The sequence below is a fragment of the Cyprinus carpio genome, chromosome B23 (assembly GCF_018340385.1).
Source record: "Cyprinus carpio isolate SPL01 chromosome B23, ASM1834038v1, whole genome shotgun sequence".
NCBI classification, from domain to species: Eukaryota; Metazoa; Chordata; class Actinopteri; order Cypriniformes; family Cyprinidae; genus Cyprinus; species Cyprinus carpio.
Genome location: NC_056619.1, coordinates 12,802,496 through 12,822,777, shown reverse-complemented (window position 1 = coordinate 12,822,777; position 20,282 = coordinate 12,802,496). Strand labels below are relative to the sequence as shown.

The 20,282-nt window shown below is 41.2% G+C and overlaps 1 protein-coding gene across 1 annotated transcript in view; it reads right to left on the bottom strand.

The window, feature by feature from the left end:
- Positions 1-965: 965 nt before the first annotated feature.
- LOC109084454 (filamin-A-like) overlaps positions 966-20,282 on the bottom strand; it is a 35,608-nt gene continuing 16,291 nt past the window's right edge. Inside the window, exons 5-47 of the mRNA XM_042750800.1 lie at positions 19,765-19,912; positions 19,434-19,630; positions 19,115-19,277; positions 18,673-18,873; positions 17,236-17,373; positions 16,991-17,117; positions 16,761-16,897; positions 16,466-16,662; positions 16,223-16,336; positions 16,003-16,146; positions 15,793-15,916; positions 15,533-15,693; positions 15,367-15,457; positions 15,062-15,231; positions 14,797-14,914; positions 14,323-14,585; positions 13,785-14,103; positions 13,530-13,703; positions 13,287-13,449; positions 13,021-13,181; positions 12,699-12,866; positions 12,489-12,612; positions 11,893-12,049; positions 11,612-11,801; positions 10,420-10,443; positions 9,580-9,827; positions 8,316-8,402; positions 6,927-7,026; positions 6,705-6,845; positions 6,445-6,573; positions 6,024-6,197; positions 5,748-5,908; positions 5,453-5,657; positions 5,184-5,336; positions 4,956-5,078; positions 4,592-4,858; positions 4,244-4,381; positions 4,044-4,159; positions 3,231-3,363; positions 2,830-3,006; positions 2,512-2,730; positions 2,196-2,399; positions 966-2,088 (exon numbers count right to left, since the gene is read on the bottom strand). Coding sequence (XP_042606734.1) covers positions 1,904-2,088; positions 2,196-2,399; positions 2,512-2,730; positions 2,830-3,006; positions 3,231-3,363; positions 4,044-4,159; positions 4,244-4,381; positions 4,592-4,858; positions 4,956-5,078; positions 5,184-5,336; positions 5,453-5,657; positions 5,748-5,908; positions 6,024-6,197; positions 6,445-6,573; positions 6,705-6,845; positions 6,927-7,026; positions 8,316-8,402; positions 9,580-9,827; positions 10,420-10,443; positions 11,612-11,801; positions 11,893-12,049; positions 12,489-12,612; positions 12,699-12,866; positions 13,021-13,181; positions 13,287-13,449; positions 13,530-13,703; positions 13,785-14,103; positions 14,323-14,585; positions 14,797-14,914; positions 15,062-15,231; positions 15,367-15,457; positions 15,533-15,693; positions 15,793-15,916; positions 16,003-16,146; positions 16,223-16,336; positions 16,466-16,662; positions 16,761-16,897; positions 16,991-17,117; positions 17,236-17,373; positions 18,673-18,873; positions 19,115-19,277; positions 19,434-19,630; positions 19,765-19,912 — 6,933 coding nt within the window. The 3' untranslated portion in view covers positions 966-1,903. The remainder of the gene's footprint in view (positions 2,089-2,195; positions 2,400-2,511; positions 2,731-2,829; positions 3,007-3,230; positions 3,364-4,043; positions 4,160-4,243; positions 4,382-4,591; positions 4,859-4,955; positions 5,079-5,183; positions 5,337-5,452; positions 5,658-5,747; positions 5,909-6,023; positions 6,198-6,444; positions 6,574-6,704; positions 6,846-6,926; positions 7,027-8,315; positions 8,403-9,579; positions 9,828-10,419; positions 10,444-11,611; positions 11,802-11,892; positions 12,050-12,488; positions 12,613-12,698; positions 12,867-13,020; positions 13,182-13,286; positions 13,450-13,529; positions 13,704-13,784; positions 14,104-14,322; positions 14,586-14,796; positions 14,915-15,061; positions 15,232-15,366; positions 15,458-15,532; positions 15,694-15,792; positions 15,917-16,002; positions 16,147-16,222; positions 16,337-16,465; positions 16,663-16,760; positions 16,898-16,990; positions 17,118-17,235; positions 17,374-18,672; positions 18,874-19,114; positions 19,278-19,433; positions 19,631-19,764; positions 19,913-20,282) is intronic.

The window sequence follows — 20,282 nt, the reverse complement described above, 5'->3', positions numbered from 1 at the left end:
GTCATGGACAGACAGCTATAACGTGACTCACTGTCACGCTTCTCTGAAGGGAAGCTCTTTCCTTTTATACTCACTAAACCACCGAAGCTACCTGTGTAAATTACTTTTGGTGCGGATAAGGCCAGTCAAATCATCATATTTATTCAAATCAAAGTAAACGTAAAGGCCGTCACAAGGTGGTCAAAATTTTCCTTAAGAGGGTCTTGCAGTAACAAACAGAGCTCTGTAAACCATACTTGTGCCACTGGACCGGTCATACCTTATATGGACAGAGTACAGCTGTTTATGTACAGTATCTTGACTCAGCTGCATGCCAGTCTTGGGCGTCAACCTGATTTACAATTATTCAAAGGACTTCATCAGGATCCACAACTGATTTGATGAACCAGTAACTAAGCAATTACAGTAGTAGTTTTACTTTTTGTGCCAGTGTAGGCACAAAATTATAGTTACTTTTACATTGACAGAAACAGTTGTAGTTAATTTTACTTCCCATTGTGACTTGTATCGGAGTGAAACGGCTTCTTGAACAAGGACAAAAAAGAAAAAAAAAAAAAAATGTAATCAAGACTTGATTTTGGCCTTATTACAGTCAGTTTTGATTAGATTACTAGAGCGTATGAATGAATGATTTGCATGGCTGAATCATTTAAAATAAACAACAGTACTTCATAAAAGAATTGGCCATTTTGATTTCATGGTGACTAAGGTGATCTCGGATGTTCTCAATTAGTCAATTTTACTTCAAATATGGCAGAGTTTTGAAGTTTAAATGTGCTTAAAACTAGCTCAAAGGTCTCCAGATGTTTTGCACATTTACAGATCACCAAATTTCAAGTTACAGTTATCTTAAATGCATAATCCATATTAAAAAATTTAACCATGAAAACACCATTCATTAAAATAAACTCCAAAGAGTCCAAAATCACAGATGTACAAATAAAATGAAAACATTTACACACTGGTTGACAGAAAAATAGTTAAGACAACTTTATTGTGTATCAAAATACTGCAAGTCAAAACTTTTAATTTTTTTAGACAACTAATTCCTTTTTTTTTTTTTTTAATTCTGGAATACTGATTACACATTGACATTGGAGCACAAAGGGCTAAAGAGCTGACATAGTGAGCGCAAATAAGTGACGTTTTGCCAAATGTTACAACTTCCAAGTGCGTTTTACATAACCAACAATAAACTCAAGCAGTATGCATCAAAAATCTTCCTTTCGTTATGCCTTCAGCCAAATGACATGGTCAACATCATCTTTATTCTGCCGTGTAACTTCCCTTTGATTGCTAAATCACTTGGCACACAATCCTGGTTTTAAATGGCACGCAAATGACATTCAAAAAATGCCTTCATGGTCAAACGGAAGCAACATGCAGCTCTGCAGACTGAAAAATATTCAAAACACTCAGACAGAAGGTCAGACCCACAGAGCTTCGGCACCAGTGTTAATTCAGTCTACGGTTAAGCACCTCTTCACCCAATGGCAAGTAAAATGAAAACTTTGTGTTAGACAAGCGGCTGAATCACATCTGTATTTCTCCTGCTGCTAGCAATGGTTACTCTGTACAGTTATGACTGGAACAGCAGTCTCCTAAACCAGGCAAAAGATACTAGCAGCTACTCTGTGTTCGAGACTAGATCAGTAACGAACCAAACACGGAGCAGAAGCCACCAGGACCCTCTGATTTAAAGGATTACTGAATGCAGCAAATGTAACAGGATCCAAAAATGACTGACATACAGTGACAAGGTGCTTCTTTGAAATCCATCTCTTGCTTGAAAGCTGAATAGCGGTGCAGGAAGATACAGGAAGAGAGGATCATAAAAAGGAAGGAGGACAAGAGAGTTTTCAGTGTTCTTGTATTTGATGCTGGAGGTTTTGGTGGAGGGCAGTTAGACAGTGATGTGATACGGGCTCCCGGGGATGTGCTCGTCGCCCCATTTCACCACCAGGATGTACTCTCCCTTCTCCTTCAGCTGGTAGGACACATTATAGAGACGGTTACCCAAGTGTTTCACCAAGATCTCCTCGCAGGGCACTTTGGGTCCGTCCACTCCAACCAGGAGCATGTTCCTCCCTGTGGAGATTGATGGAAATGTAGTGTCAAATGCTTGCAATTAACTGGAACCGACTGAATGGCCAATTGTTCAGTTTCAAAATAATCAATTTCTAGATAATTCATACCTGCTTTACTACAGTCCACACTGAAAGAGTTCTTCTGTCCTATGAAGCCCTTGTTGAGTCCAAGACCCTTGGCAACCACACGGCTGGCGTCGGAGCTACCCCAGCCTGGCGCTGCCTGCTGGCTGCTCGTCACGCTGCGGGTCAAAGGGTCAACTAGTACTGATGAAGTCTCGTGCATGCTGTGGCTATTGACCAATCGGGAGCCTGCAAAAGACACATTTGACCTTACAGACGACAACAGTTTCTGTCCACCACAAATTAAACACCATGATAAAACACTGAATTTGAAAAGCTTTTTTTTTTCTCCTTTTCATACCTGTAATTTTAGCTTTGAATGGGCTGCCAACAATATGGTATGGTCCACCGTATTTGATAGAAATTAGGTAGTTTCCAGGTGCCATAGGTGTGTAGGTGACCTTGTAGCCCTCTGGGCATTCCTGACAGTCCATCTTCACCTTGGAAGGCCCATCGATGGTCACTGCCAAAGCTCCTGGGCCAGCTGAACTCGTGTTCACAATGAACTCACATGGAGATCCTGAGAAGGTGGTCATGGTGTACGGTCAGTTTAGTTCAGCTGCACAGTTTGACAACTATAAAAGATCACACTCTACATGATATCTAAAGTGCATTGTACCAGTGGTGCCTCCCTCCAGACCAGCTCCATAAGCAGACACCATTCCTGGATCTCCAGCTTGGCCAGTTTCACCAACACGGATCTTGAAGGGGCTTCCAGGGATGTGAGAACCATTGAATTTCACATCTATTAGGTACAGGCCATTCTCCCTGGGGATGAACCTCACAGCATACTTATCTGTGATCAAAGGCAGAGAGAGGAAAGCAGATGAAGATAAATTAGAACTACATTTTCTAATTACATGTGGTAGCCTTGAGGAAATACAAGTAACAATTAAAGTCCTTTTTGAAGCTGTTAATCTTTCTTCTGGATGCTTCATTTCCAAAAACATGTAAATGCCTCAATGGGTTTCATTTTGAAGTGTAAGCATACAATGCTAAACACCTTTAACCCTTCGTTACCTTCATCGATCTCTGTAACACAGCACTCCTCAAGCGCTCCAGATGGGCTGTGAACCTTGGCATCGATGACTCCCTTCGCCCCATTTAGGCTCACAGCAAAAGAGGCCGGCTGGTTCACCTTTAATCCGGACTCCTGCATTAACATGACACTGCCACACTCAACCAAGGATCAAAAACTGCATAAAAGTCTGACACTACAAACATGTAACAGCCCCTCGCCTAATACAACACTCCACATCTCTTACCTTCAGGCTAACAGGGTTAAAGAGAGAGGCTTTGAGAAACCAAGAAATGAAAACCCTCCACCCCCAGCAATACACAAAAGGAAATAGTTCAAAGTCAAGAACAGAAAGACAAACAAGCCTCTTTTGACCTCTTTAACCCTTTAGCCTATCATTTCCATCCATGTTGGTGGTAGGGCTGTTGGGAGCCTTTAGGACAAGGCACGAGAAATACAAACAGTCCTTCAGTATCCCAGAAACCCCAGCGCAGCCCGTGAACACAGCAGCAACTGATAACTGTGGCCTTTTTGGTGTGATGTGTATGCAATATTTTGACTTCATTTATCAATGGTTGAAGTAAAAGATTTACTCTTTAGGCAGTTATCAAACATGTGCATGTATGTGAGGGCATGTGTGGTGCTATATGACATTTACCTCTCCTTTCCTGTATTTGTGATAGTACCATGACATGAAGCTAAGTTTGATTTGTCTAATGTGAAGTAATGTTTTCACAGTCATTGTGGCTGCTGTGTCAAGGGTGGACTTGGAGTTGTTTTGGGTGGACAAATGTCTGTCTTTCTCGAAGCCTCACCTGAAGACTGGCAACAGTGAGACGGCGGGCTTCATCAGATGGCGAGGCCACAGGCACCACAAATGGACTGTCAGGGATGTGCTCATCATTGAATCTGATGGATACTTCATAATCGCCTGAAATGGATGGAGAGTAGTCAGCTTTGACACTTAAAATCTACCATAAGGAAGAACAGGGAGAATCCAGAACAAAAGCCTCACCAGGCTCCTGGACAATGTAGGAGACACCGCTGGATCCATCCTTGCGGTCTTCAAATGCAATCTCTGCCTTGCTGGGTCCCTCGACCGCAATGGACAGACCACCAGCTCCTGCTTCACGGGTCCAAATGCTGAACTCAGCTGCACATGGGGAAAACATGAAGCATTAAGATCACACAATCGGGATTTTAGCTTGAAGGTGAAAGATATCCCAACACAGATTTTGCATCCCAACTCATGTTGCCCAATGGAAAGCTGCTTGATTTGAAAGTGCATATGAAATTTTGCCAAAATGTGACCACTAAAACTAATATGACACAGAATGTGTGAAGACAAACCAGCACCTCATACCTGGTACACCCGCCTCTGCTCTCTCTAATCCTGGGCCTCCTGCACGGACCTTATGGGCACCTCCCTCTCCAAGAGGACCCACAGTGAACTGGAAGGGGGATCCGGGGACATGCTGTCCTTGATACTTCACACTGACAGTGTGCACACCCATCTCTGTGGGCACGAAGCGAATGCAGTACGTGTTGTTTTCTCCCTCCATGATCTCAGCCTTGTGTACTTTGCCTGATGGGCTGGTCACCTGAGCGGTCATGTCTGAGATGCTGATCTCTGTGATTCAAAAAGTACAGAAGGCGACAGATGTAGGTATGTTAAAGGAAGGAATTGTTTATGATGATTATGTTAATATTGTTTCCACAAGTTTTACCTGGGATCTTCAGGCTGAGGTCGCACTGGCTGCCAACATTGGCCACAGAGGCAGCTCTTCTTCTGCGGGTGATGCTCTCCTTCATCCGACCCTCTCCTGTCACTTTGACAGTAAAAGCACTTCCTGTTGGAGGAGCATAACGGGGGAAGTTAAAGACTGTGTAATCATACATCAAAAAAGGACCAACTAAAACTGCCATTCTGAAAGTGCAACACTGCTAGTAAATACCTGGAACATGCTGGTCTGCAAATTTGATGTTAATAATGTAATTTCCTGGTTCTGTGGGGCAATAAGTGACTTTGCAGGTGCCATCTTCCTGATCTTCAGTGTTGATATCTACTTTACTGGGTCCCTCGATAGACAAACTGAGTCCTCCATATCCTAAAAAAAGAAAATTGAATAAAAAAAATTATATATATAAATTAACAAATACAAAAAATAAAACCAAAAATAATCAGATACATAAATACATAAGTACTAAAAATATGACAAATGACCTGCATCTCTGGTGTCAATGACAAATTCTGCAGGCTCAAAGGTGCGGGCTTCACTCAGGCCTTGACCAGTTACACGCACACGGCTGGCATCACCGATCTCTGATTGGTTGATCATGACTGAGATGGGGCTATTAGGAATATGACGTCCATTTTTCTTAATGTTAACCAGATGCTCTCCAATTTCCTTGGGCACGAAGGAAATGCCGAGAGAAAATGCCAGAAATAGATGTGATTAGAACAACTGCAGACTTCACATTTCATTCCACATACTGTCACTTCCATCGTAACACTTACCCACATGCCCATTCCTGAGCATCTTGAGCAGACACGGCTCCTCCCGGCCAGAGGGGGTGGTGAGAGACGCGGTCAGCTGACTGAGGTCCAGTTCGCCGATGTCTAGAGGGATGTCAGCCGCTGAGCCCACCTTCAGATGAGACATGCGCATCGAGTCGTCGCCTGCGGACACACAGATTTGATGACTTCACTTTAAACAACGGAATTTTTGAATAAAACAATTGTTTTCTTTCAAAACAATTTTTGCTTCCAAATATCATAGCAGCAATAAAAGCACCTGTGATCTTGGCCATGAAAGGGCTGCCGGGAATGTGCTTGTCGTTGTACTTGACAAGGATGTTGTAGTCTCCAGGAAGAACAGGGAGGTAAGAGACAGTACAGGTACCGTCCTGATTATCAGTGCAGCTGATATCTGCCTTTGACGGACCCTCGATGGCCAGAGACAGACCACCTAATGAACACAAAAGAAATATTGTAACCAGTTTTTCCATTTTGGGCTGTTCACACTAAAAAAACAGAATGGCTTAAGCATCAGTATAATAAATAATTAAACAGGATAAATAACACAAATTAAATAAGGATATATAATAAACAGGATATAAAAAATATAAGATAAAACTAAGGAAGTTAGAAAAACAAATAGGATAAATAAAATAAAAACAAAAAAGCAGAATTGGTCAATATGTGAGCATCTATACCCTCTCCAGCATCCTTCGTGTTGACAGTGAAGACTGCAGGTTTATTAACCATGCCATGAATTAGACCAGGACCATAGGCAGTCACATGACCACTGTTGACATAATCCACATAGAACTGCAGTGGACTTCCTAAGAGCCAAGAGAAGGATTTCTTAATTGAGCAGTTTATATACTTTAAAAACATTTAAAGTATTTATCTCTAGTAAACCTGCTTGTATGGCTGGAAAAAGAAACAAGTGACCAATTACAGGTTCTTTTACCTGGGATGTGTATTCCGTCGTATTTGATGTCCATCTCATGCAGGCCAGCCTCAGTTGGGGCGTATTTCACTGTGACCGTACCGTCCTTGTTATCAGTAATATCAGGCTTGGCCACTTTTCCAGAAGGCATTCTTACATCACCTGTAAGGCATCGGGTACACATCAGAATCTTTACAAATCTGTCCAATAACAGAAATGTCCTGATTCATACAAATAGAATACCTGTAATTTCTCCTTTCTGGATGGTGAAAGGAATGACCAAGTCGAAGGGTCTCAGTCCAGCTACGTCCAGTCCATTCATGCCCAACTGCCTGTCTGTAGCCTGTGAGGAAGGAGAGGGGAATGAGACAGATCAAAACTAATCATGAGGTGGACACTGAACTCAGACTGCCATCAGAACCTGAAGATCTATTACTAATTTGTTTCTGAGGCTTATGTCAAGTAATCAGTATTTGCTTATTTGGTTCAATATTAATTTTTATTCCACTGTGTGTTTAATTTGCTAGGTCATGAGTCGATTAAAAAAAAAGATCAACAGCAGACAAAAGAATATTATTAAACTGACATCCTGAGAATATAAAATTATGGCTGATGTCCACATATACTGCTTTTAAAAGTTTTGTGTCAATAAGATTTTAAAATGTTTTTTAAATGTATTTAACTGAATTTTGACAATTACGCCAGTCTTCAGTGTCCCATGATCCTTCAGAAATTATTCCAATATGCTGATTTGGTGATCAAGAAATATTTCTAATATTATCAATGTTAAAAACAGTTGTGCTGCTTAACATTTGTGTAAACTGTGCTACACTTTTTCAGTTTCTTTGAATAATAGACAGTTTTTTTTTAATAAAATCTTAGTGACTCCAAACTTTTTAACGGTAGTGGACTGTATATTGAATTTGATGTCATGAAAACAAACTTTCTATATATATATATATATATATATATATATATATATATATATATATATATATATATATATATATATATATATATATATATATATATATATATATATATATATATATATATATAATAAATGGAGATGAGTGCACAAACAGCAGACATGACAACAGTACCCTTAAAAACAAAACAAAAAACAATGATAATGGAGATGAGGATGACGAGGATGATGAAGCAGCCACCAACACTGTGAGAGAGAATGACATTCTAATGAGAGATTGCAGGATCAGTCAGTGATTGACCAATCCGGAGAAGGGGTAGAGAAAAAGCCAAGCAGACAAGTGACAATGTGACCAACGATGATATACCACACACAAAAACAACAACATCTAATGCCCACGCAAAAGACAATGAAAGTGTCAAACACAGCTTAAGCTCGGCAACAACCAGCCATTTTGTTCAAATGTGTGATTCCTCACATTTAGTGCTTTCCAAAATGGCTGTCATTCTATGATTCAATGAAAATGTATTTAAGAGTCCACATAAAGCAGAATCATTGGAAATGAGGTGAAATAAACCCTAAACCTGGAGGAAGAGGAAAAACAGGAGGGTGAAAAAAAAGAAAGGACATAGGACCGATTGGGGACTCGTAACAGTAACAGAGCAGGAAATGGAGATGAGGAGGGAAGAGGGGCGTGTCAGTACCCATGGCTGGCCCATGTTGGGCGCGTAGGCGTACTGCGGGTTCTGGGTCTGCTGCATTAGTTGGTCAGGAGAGGCACCTTCCAAAGCCTGAGACAGGGCAACAGAATCAAAGATGAAATCCCTTCAATAACAACCAGCTCTGCTCAAACACTAACCAACCATAAGACACCTAAATACATCAAAAACAACGCCAAACAACAGTTCATTCTAAAATGAAAATAAAATGCTGCCATTTTTTACCCTTACTTTTTTCTAAAATCAGTTGTTGTGCGAGGAATTGGCTAAAATGTCACTAAATTATATTTGCCTCAGCACAACATTAATTCTTCACACCAGTAAGGACTATTAATAGAGCCTAGAGTTTTCAATCCATGACTAAACTCAGGCCAGACATTCAGGTTATTCTGACTTTCTGTATGTTGTATTTTTCCCACTGTATGATCAGACTTACGGTTTTCCTTAAATCAATGATAAAAATCTCAACAGTCCCATAGATCTACACTGATGACTCTTCAAACACCAACTGTCAAAAATTCACATTTAAACATTCAAACTTAAATTTAAAGTCTATCTCAGTAATTTGCTAAAACATGTTAGAAGTATTAAAACATGCCAGCAACATGCTAAAACTTGCTATGAGCATGTCGCATAACATTAAAAACATTTAGAAGATTAAGGCTTGAAAAGACCTTGTCCTAAAAGTTTTTTTTTTAACTTCTCAAATCTATTTTAAAGAAACATACAGATACAGTATCTTAAATCTTACAGAAACCACAAAATTATTTTTTCTTTTCAACTTGACATATTATGTCTTCAGTTTAATATATTATCATTCCCAGTTTCTGTGAACAAAATTTAAAAAAAAAAAAAATACTAAATTAAAAAAAAAAGCAGCACCGTCTTAACTACAGAAGAAACACATGAAAAAATATCTTTGCCAATACTGAGGGGCTTTGAATATTTTGGTTGTTGGACAATGAGGGGCCTTTGAGTCAAAAGGTTGAGAACCGCTACCCTAGAGGAAAGAAAATCATACATTTTTACAACTTTAATTTTTGGGTGAACTAATCCCTTTAATTGCATGGTGATGCTAACAACAGTGTAACTGCAAGAATAAGCTACGAATTTATTCACATTGTAATGAGGTTCACAGTGTATATTTAACACGCTATCCTGCTGGAAAGATTTTCCTGTGAGTGTTCAACATTTGAAATGAATAAACAGTGCTCCATATGAACACAGGATCTGTGTGGCATATATGTACCGTGACTTGGAAGGGGCTGTTGGGGATGTGTTCTCCACCGAAGCGCACACAGATGACGTATTTGCCAGGCTGGGGTGCTGTGTAGAAGATGTCAAATGTTCCATCCTCATTTTCAACTACGTCCACATCCACCTCGCCTCCATCTGGAGTGCACACCGTGCACGTCACCTTGCCCTTCCCAGCAGCCTTCGCGTCCACGGTGATGACCGTCTGCTCTCCGATCTGAATAGTTGGACCAACTCCAGCTCCTACGGAATACAGAGAAAGGTTTAGTAACAGGTAACATGCAGACAGATGTCTTGTTATTAGATAGTTTAGTACCCATCCCTCCACAGTTACATTCCACCATGCACTAGACGCAAAACGTCTGGAGCGTCAAGGCAACAGCTTTAGAGATTTGGGATCCATCATTTAAAGAGATCTACTCTGTCTATGCAGGTTAAGATTTAATACTCCCTCTGTGACTTTAAAATGATAGATCCACTATCCTTTTTGTCTGTTACCTCAATTTCCAGAGCTGTCGATTTAATAATGCGACCACTAATTCAGAATAAATATACGCAAGCTGAGGAAAACAATATCAGTAAATGTACTTTCAACCATACTGGCATATTAAAGACCTGGTAAGTTAGTCATTAGTCACCTGCAATCATCAACTACTTTGCTGTTGTACTTAGTCATTTTGAAATGGCAGGAAATGCAAGATAATCTACATATGGACTACGTCTTAGCTATAGTAGCGGATAGGATGGCAAATTATGAGGCCTATGGTATCAAGACACCGTGCAATTCTGCATGCAGTACCAAATGACAGACTAGAGCATTATTCAAAGCGCTTACCCAAACCGTGACCTCCGATTGAGACTGAGAGACCGTGAAGCAGAGCGAGAAAAAGTGAAAAAGTAACAATCAGGGCAAAATACAACAATGTGTGCAAAAGATAAAACAGAAGTGAGAAATGAAGTGATGGGAATGTGAGCAGCGCTGCACAACAGGAGGTGTGTTTCTGGGTGGGGGATTGAAGATGAGAGCAGTACACAGAACAAACTTTACACAAAAGGATAAAAATGTGTTCCCTTGTGACAACCAGCCTGAACACTGAGGTTTAGATTAGATGGAAAAATGGTTCAAAGAACACAGCGGAGAGTCATCAAAACATTCAGTTTCCAGTGGCTCCAAAACCACAGGATTATTCTGATCCCTCCACTCAGTGCACACTGCCAGACCATCTTAAGACACCAGATATGGGTAAATAAAGAGGCACATTTACCCTCTCCTTTCTGTAATATGGACATCAAGCAGTTTGCCTCATTTTTCAGAAAAAAAGTATTTTGAAAAACTGACACTGCAATTTTTCTCTATTGTGATATGAAAACAATACAGGGATTTTCACTAAATGATTTGAATAGTTACAATTTTAAAACCTGAAACTTTTTTTTTTTTTTGAAGTGCGACCCATACTTTTGTAAGAAAGTGTTGAACAATTCATAAAACTTGAAAAATTTGGTTGTTTTCATAACCAAATTCTCATTAAATTTTTTACATATAATGTAACTGCAAAATATACCTGATTGTAATTGTTGTATTAAGTAAAAATTAATATAAGAAATATTGCAATAATACTACTACACTATAAAAAAGTGACTATTTAAGAAAAATAAAGTACAACAGTAAAAACAGCACTAATGTTTTCATTTTCAAGTGTTCAACTGTCATGCTGTTGGCAAGTGACGCACTGCCAGTTTCAGAATGAAGCAAGGCACTGTGTACAGCTCAGGACACAGTGTTTCAGCTGTATTTCATATTATTTTCAATCAATATTGAGCAATTTGATTATCACATTAAGCAATACCGATTACATACTGATTTTATTTCAACATCCCGCTGCCCTACCAAGTTATAATATTGCTTTCTATGTTTAGAGCTCAATAGATCAGTTTAAAATGAATGGAAAGGGGCCTGCAAAGGGTAGCAATCAGTAATGAATGGAATGGGAATTTATTTCAACTGATCCAACCTGAGCATTACATACCTGTGACTGTGCATTTGCTGGCATCTCCCGTTGGCAGGGCTCTGATACGATATGGAGAGTATGGGATCTCATCACCACCGTATTTGATGAGAATAGTGTAGCGGCCAGTCATGTCAGGCACATAGGACACAAGATACGTCCCATCCTGATTATCACGAATGTTAGCCTTCTTTGGCTTCCCCTCAGGGTCCTAAAACAAGCATTAAGAACCAAACAATGCATAAAATGTTGAATGAGAGACCATGACAACTTTATGGCTGTAAAGAGAAGCATCAACTCACAGTTATCTGGACCGCCAAGAGCCCCTCTCCTGCATCTTTGGCATCAATAGTGAACTCCACAGGCAGACTGGCAGGCACACCAGTGGTATTCAGACCAGGGCCGCTGGCACGGACCTTACTAGCATCATGAGTGGGCAGAACCTTCACCTTATAAGGACTGAATAAAGAGACCAAGAAGAGTGTGAGAGAGGGGAAATAAATAGCAGGGAAGGACAGGAACCAAGGGACTTTAAAAAAAGCACCAGGCCTGCTATAATATCAACTCCAGTAGTCGATGCCAATACCACTGAAACTTCACAATACTTTAATGCCAACTGAAGACTACAGCAAAACTGATTACACTTCATGCTGTTAAATGTTAATATAAAACTACAAAATACATCCTTCAAATATTTCTTAATTGAAAGTACTCAATATCAACAATGCAGAAGGTACAGATTTTTTTGTTAAGCCATGTCAGTTTCTATGTATATTTTCTTAATGCAAAATTCCATGTAAAAACATAACCAGAAACAAAACAAAAATTTTTACGATCCATTTTCAAAACTCATTTTGGTTAACAGGGTGGAAGTCACTGATCTGAGCCTGGAGTTTACCTGTGTGGGATCTCTTCATCAGCATACAGGACATTAATAGAATACGGTCCCTCTCTGGTGGGTACATAGCTGACTGTGTGAGTCCCGTCACCATTATCCACCACCTCAACAGGCTCCACGACACCTACACAACATAAACAGTCCTCTTATTCAATGGAGGGGGAAAGAGAAAGCCAAATAAACAAGATAATTATTGAATCACGGTCTCACCTTTGGGTCCCTGCACTCTGACCTGCAAGGGAGCCACTCCAGCCTTGCTTGCATCCACAGAAAAGACCTGCGGGATATTGGCACGCACGTTGTTTCCAAGCCCCTGACCCAGGCATTTCACTTTAGTTGCATCAACAGTATCATGGACAGGTACAGAGAAGGGGCTTCCTGTGGACAATAAATAAAATAAATACAATAAAAAGAAAAAGAAAAAACAAGTTATAAATTACAATAGATAGACAGAAAGAAAGAAAAATACTAGCGCATGAGGCAAAAATGCTGACCAGTGATTGGTTGTAGCGCATGAGGCAAAAATGCTGACCAGTGATTGGTTGGCCTCCATAGGTGACATTGAGGTTGTATGTGCCTGGCTCATATGGGATGTATTCAACACAACAGCTGCCATCTTTGTTATCAGTGCAGGACATTTTGGCCTCAGAAGGTCCCTCCATAGCCAGCCCCAGTCCACCTGTACCGGCCCCACTGCATCAAAACACACACATGAAGTGAGCCAGAGAACCTTAAAACCAGACCCATTGACACGGTGACTGATTTTAGCTCAAAAAGCCAAGTGCTGAATCTACCCACCGGGTCTCCACAGTAAATTTGTTGTGTTTGTTAGTGATGCCAGACTGAAGTCCTGGACCATGTACACGCACACGTGCTGGGTCACAACCCTCAGTCACCGGCACACGGAACGGGCTCTTGGGAACTGGGGCATTATCGTATGTAACCTCAACACTGTGTGTGCCTATTAACATACAATACAGAAGACTGGTGTAAAAGCAACCCAGAATATACCAGAGTTTTAAAGGTGGTGCTGAAACTCACCCTCCTCATAGGGCGTGTACTCCACTTGGTAGGTGCCATCTCCCAGGTCTCTAATCAGAGCTTCGGTGCGGTTGCCTGATGGGTTATTGACACAGGTCTTGATATGATTGCCACCCGTTTTTGTGAGAGCACGAGCATCCACAGTGAAATCAGTAGTGGCTTCCCGGAAAACACCTACAGACAAACATTCAAAGTGGCTAAATAAGCAAAGACAAGAGGAACTCCTGCTTGATGAACCTGAGAACACCACACTACCTTTGCCTTCCACTCCAGGTCCGAACACTTTCACTCCAGTGGTTTCCACAGCAGGCTCCACGTTGAGTCTGGCTGGGAAGTTTGGCACATCCTGATCACCGTAGCGGATGGTGAGAGTATAAGCTCCAGGGTACAGAGGGATGTAAGTGATGGTGTATGTTCCATCCCCATTGTCCTGGATATGGACTTCAGCCTCGGTGCCATTGTCTGAGATGATCTCGATAGTCAGCTCCGCAGGACCAGCATTAGTGCAATCAACCACAAACTTTCCTGGCTCGCCAACCTTAGCTCGCTCCAGACCTGGCCCAGAACATCGCACCTAAACACGAGAAAAGGGGATATGAATGAAAGAGTACATTTGTTCTACTGCTAAAGCCAATATGGGACTCAGAGAGAAACCACTCGCTGAGAATTCGTGCAACATTAAGCAAATTAGAGTTTATTGAATAAACACCCCACAAAGAGCTTTTCCTGACGCCTTTGTCGTCTTGTTAAACTGGCTATAATATTTAATTCCTAGGTTTCTAAACTGGATTACCTTAGATGGGTCAGTAGGAGCAATGGCTTCCACGGGGAACGGACTGCCGGGGATGGGGGTGCCATCATACGTCAGTTCAACCTCATAGGGTCCCTTATCTCTGGGGATAAAACGGACCTGACTGGTTTCTGGGCTCAGGCCTGGTTCAACTTTACAAGGCACCGATTTGCCAGATGGACCTGTGACCTTGGCGCCAACCTTGCCCTGACCACCTGCTCCTTTGGACTTGACTGTGATCTCCTGATCCTTTCCGACGGACATTGCTAGAAATTAAAGAGCAGATAGTTTTGACTTGTAAAAGGTTAAAGGTGATTCAATCCAATCGAGGGTTATTTGTATAGCACTTTTCACAACACATCGTTTCAAAGCAGCCTCACAGATGTTTCAATGTTGCATTCAGTCAGATGTCAAAGCAACTCTCATTTGTGACTCTCAGGTTAACTGGCAAGCTAGACAAGAAAAGTGATAACTTACTATCTCCAATACCAGCCACTTTAACTTTACTGAGATCCAAGGATGGGGCGACTGCTACAGCAAACGGGCTCTTGGGAATAGGATCACCACCATATGTGACATTCAAACCCATGTTGCCCTACAGAAGAAAATGAGCACTTAGATTGCACCAGTACTCAATTACAAAACATTTAGAAAACCATAGTTACTATATTCAAGCTGCAATATTCTTTTCAAAATGAAGAATCACCAGTCATGGAGATTACATCAGCAAACATTGGCTCACCTGTTGAACAGGGGTGTATTTAACAGTGTGGGTGCCGTCATGATTGTTGATGATGTCAAAGTCACGGACCGCCTCTCCCTTGGTGGGTCCAGTGAACTGTGCATCAAGCCTAGCTTTGCCTGCGGCTTTGGTGTTCACAGTGAAGTGAGTGGGTTTGTTCAGCTCCACACCTTGAAAAGAAATAATAGCATTGGAGATTCACCTTTAAATTAAAAAAACAAAACTGAAAAACAACCTTTATGGTCATACTAAATAATGGTCTACTTATTTGTTTTTTCATTTTATTAAATATTTTTTCCCCTCACCAGTACGGTTGAGTCCAGGGCCTTCTGCTTTAACCTTGCTGGCATCATGAGAGGGATCAACCTTGATTCTGATGGGGGTCAGGGGAATGGCCTAGAAAATGAAATGAGTTTGAAAAAAAGAAACCTCACTAGACCATTCTCCACAGACACTTGTGCCTCCTCTTACCTGATCAGCAAACAGCACCATGATTGTGTAGCTACCCGCTCCAGGTGGGGTGTATTTGACGGTGAATGTGTCATTGTCATTTCTAATGATGTCGAAATCGATGTCAGCCTCAGCAGGTCCCATAACTCCTGGGGCGCATTTGATGCCTATGCTGATGTCACCTGAAAGACAGATAACAAAAACAACACTAAGCTTATTTGCCCCAAAAAGACATGAAAATATTAGTTTACATCTAGTTCTTTTAGAGTTAGAGTTCTTACCCTGTCCTGCCTCGGCACAATCCACAGTGAAGTATGTTGGGTCAAACGCCTTCAGGCCAGTCTTGGCCACTCCAGGTCCTGATACTTTCACCTTATTGGGATGGCACCCTGCCCCAATGTTCATCTACACAACAAATGCAATGAGAACACATTAAAACACTTTTCATTAGTAATTCTAAGGATGTCAACCATATCTGAAGGACTACCCACCCTGAATGGGCTCTCTGGGATGTTGACTCCGCCCCAGGACACCATCACAGTGTGTTTGAGTGGTTTTCGAGGGGTGTAGCTGCAGCTGTATGTTCCGTTACCGTTGTCCTTCACCTGCACATCCACTGGTTTTCCATCACGGTCCTAAGAGGGAAAGAGCTGGTTAGGGCTTTGATTTTGAGAAATGAATCAGTCATGAGCCATAAAGCAGAATCCACACCTGAGCTTGAATCTTTAGAGGAGCTTTGCCACCTAGTTTGGCATCCACTGTGAACTCTGCTGGTTTGCCGACTGAAAGGCCAGAGCTCTGCAGACCTGGACCATGAGCCTTCACCTGAATTACAAAATGAGATGCATCAAAAGAATAACCAACAACAGACTCGTTTAGAGTATGGACTACCAGCTGCTCATGCTAGGAATAATTTCACATCAAATATTTCTAGAAAGAAGGCAGATTAATTACCTTGTCAGGGTAGAAGTCTTTTCCTGGAGCAGGTACGACTTCGGCCATGAAAGGGCTGAGCTGAATGTCCTCGTTCTTACAGAGCACATGAACTGCATATTCGCCCGGTTCTGTGGGCCAGTACCTCACATCACAGGAGCCATCTCCCTTATCGTCACATTCGATCTTAGCCGGGGATGGGCCCTCCACTGAGAAACCTGAATGGAGAATTCAGTTCATATTGGATTAAAAAAAAAAAAAATACAATTGTATGTTGTTCAAACAAACGGATGAAAGCAGAGCTAATGGAACGTACCCAAAGTGCCCACGTCATCCCCGAGAGCTTCCACCACAAAGTCAGCTGACTTGCCTACCACACCACTCTCCAGTCCTGGACCCCATGCCCTGACCTGCTGCGGTCCCGCTTCAGATCCAATCTTTACCTCAAATGGACTGGAAACAAGAAAAAGGAATTGACATTTACCAAGTCCAATCACTACTCTCTTATTGGGAATAGAAACCCACTGCATGAGATTAATTATTTACCTGCGTGGGATGTGTTGTCCACCCCATGTGATCGTGATGATGTAATTCCCAGGTGTGGTGGGGTAATATTCAAAGCTGTACACACCATCTCCCAGATCCTTCTTCTTACAGGGCTCCTCAAGACCCTCTGCGTAACACATTTAGTTGTTGGGTAACTAGCTCTTAAAATATTTGTACTGTAGCTTAAGTTAATACAGAGGGCTCTGGCACTGTGAACATTGTGAATGAGTATGGCGTCCACTCACTGGGCCCTTTGATGGTGACTTTGAGGTCTCCAGTGCCAGCTCCTTTGGTGTAAACCTTGAACTCTGCAGTCTCCTTGATTCTCAAGCCTTTAGGCTGCAGACCACGGCCCTTGGCTTTACACAGGCTTGGATTACAGGCTGGTGAGAACATAACCAAGTTAGTACAAATTTGTAGTTAAATGTGTACCCTTCCATTTAAAAAAAGAAAGCATTCAACAGAAAAAAGCAATATCCCAATTAGTAAATAAAAAATAAGATAAAAGATTAAATTTCAACTGTGAAATTTAAAGTCATAATTAAGAAATAGTGTCACTATGTATAATGTATGATATCCTTCCAAGTTATTGAGTTAACAGCCTCTTTGTGGTCATTACAGGATTGAAATATGCTAACTGTTTGTGAAGAGCTGTGTAGGTGCTAGTTCACAAAACAGTCTTGTGTATGTTCAACATTTCAATGTAATGCTTCGCAACACAGACTTTAACTGTACACTGCATTACTGAAAAGGTGTCTGGTATTTACAAACTAAGGGACAAGTTGAAATTTATGATTTTGATTATTTTAAAAATAAAAACTTGTACTGCATCTCTGTTCTTAAAAAAAAAAAAAAAAAAAAAAAAAAAAAAAAAAAAAAAAGGCAGGCAGGAAAACACAGAGCATACTGCAGGAGAGATACTAGGCTCTGCTCGTGGTGTAAATTCTTATCTTTTTTTTGTCTTGATCCAAACAGCCTTACAAGAGGAAGTGGTAAGAATGACTGTACAGTGCTGAATAATACTGGTGGAAAAACTGTCTGATAATAAAATGCTATTTTTAATGTTCCATTTGACTACTGCTACACACATTACTGAGTCACAGGAATTTTGCTTGGCTTACAACGCCATGGATAACATTGTCTACACGAGTCTCCGGAGAAACGAACATCTATTAGCACTTATATGGGCAGTTAAACACTTTCTGGTCAGTATAACCAGTGGTCCAAAATGATGTCATGTAATTTCATTGGCACTGTAAAGGTTTGTAGCCTAAAGCGAGGGGCAACTGAAAACAACAGGACATTGACAGAAAAGCTGCAGGTCAAGTACCCAAGACATATCCAAGGAAACAGGAAATGACATCAAAAGCCAAAAGGAGGCCGATCCAAAGAGAAAAGGAGAGATACCAGTGGATCTAGACGACACCCGTCCTTCAAAAGGAGAGACACAATAGCCAGTGAAGAAAAACAGAGGAGAAAAAAGGACAGCAAGAAAAAGCAATGCAGGCAAGGACAGATAACAGAAACCTAAACTTTTAAATGAAGTTTTTTTTACATGCTATTCAGTGGTAATGGCCTTTCCATGCCTCATTAAAATGAATCCTGTGTGTATGTCCCTTTCACCTACTTCCCTTTCCTGTCTTACACAATATATTTATGCATAGCCCTTCGCTGGTTCTTACCCTCTCCCACATGGACAGTGTAAGGGCTCTTGGAGATCTGCCCCCCAGCAAAGGTGATATAGATGGTGTGCTGGCCCTCCTGAGTGGGCTTGTAGGTGCAACGGTAGCTGCTGTTGCCCTTATCCTCAACACTGCATTCAACAGTGCCCTTCTTTCCACTGGGGTCCATAATGACCACCTCGACCTCTCCTACTCCAGCACCTGAGAAAGAACATGTCTTATTTAAATGGTATTTATGGTTGGTTTAGGTTAAATTATGTTAATTATTTAGATAAACTAATAATATGATGTTTATTTTGCCAACTTCTACCCTTATTTATCTAAAAACTAAAACTAAGCTTATTTAACTAAAAAAAAAAAAAGCTTATTTTATATACTTTATTTTTAAAGCATCAGCTACAACCAAAATAAGCATAACGTATGATATACTAAGGACAAGTACCAGCTGTGTAGACATCAAAGTATGTGCTCTTGTTGGCAATGTTGCCAGCAGGCTCAAGTCCTGGGCCCTGGGCAGTGACCTTGCTGGAGTCTCCCTGAGCCATTCCCACATCCACCTCAAATGGGCTCTTGGAGATGTGTTGCCCTGCAAACAGCACTGTCACCTAGGAGAACAGACACAGGTCTATTACAAACCAGGCAAGACCTGTTTGCTTCCATATGGTGATGCACTACCCTTATTTTAAAATATCAGTGTAATTTATTTCTTTTTTGTTGGGAAGTTATATTCCATCTTTTTTCATGTAAACACTTCTGGGTACCTTGTGTTGTCCAGTAACTTTTGGTACATAGAATACTGAGTAGGTGCGGTTCTTGTCATTGTTGGCTGTAACTTTGGCCTCTTCACGGTGGCCGGCTGGGTCTTCCACATAAACCAGAACCTCTCCCTGACCAGCACTGATGGTCTCAACAGTGAACACTGCCTTCTTCATCACAACATTACCTGTGGGCTCAATACCTGCATTGCACAGAACGATACCCATGATTTTTCACTTTCCAAGAACTGCATCTCAAACACTTATATTACAACAATCAGTTTCAGACATAACTAAAATAAAAGCCATATCAAATATGCAGCTGGTCACAGTTTACCTGGTCCATAGGCACGGGCCTTTTTGGGGTTGAGCTTGGGCCGCAGGGGGGCACCAGGCTTGAGTTTGGCTTTGGGGAACTGGGACAGGTAAGTCATAACAGAGTGCTCGTCCACATTGGGATCAACGATTTCTTCTGGAGTGATCACCTGGTGAAGAAACAACATTTGTAGACATTTTGTAAAACAAGGTGTTTGTATCGTGCCATGCCAACAGGAAGTGTATTAAGATGCAACTTGAAAAGTCTGTATCATAGTAACATCAGCCCTAGGGACGGAAACACCTAACCACATGCATAACTGACGGCACGCAACATGCCAGCCTTGGCACACCATCAGCATGTGCCGTTACAAAGAAACCTCACTAGGTAGTTTTGATAAATCAGTAGAGAAAAAAGTGATTTGACTCAGTTCCCTATTTGTCTAGTCCTTTACCAACTTTACAGTTACGACCAAGGGGAAAAAAGCATGTGGCGTGACAGAGCCAAATGCTTTTTCATTTGTTTCCTTTCCAATTCAG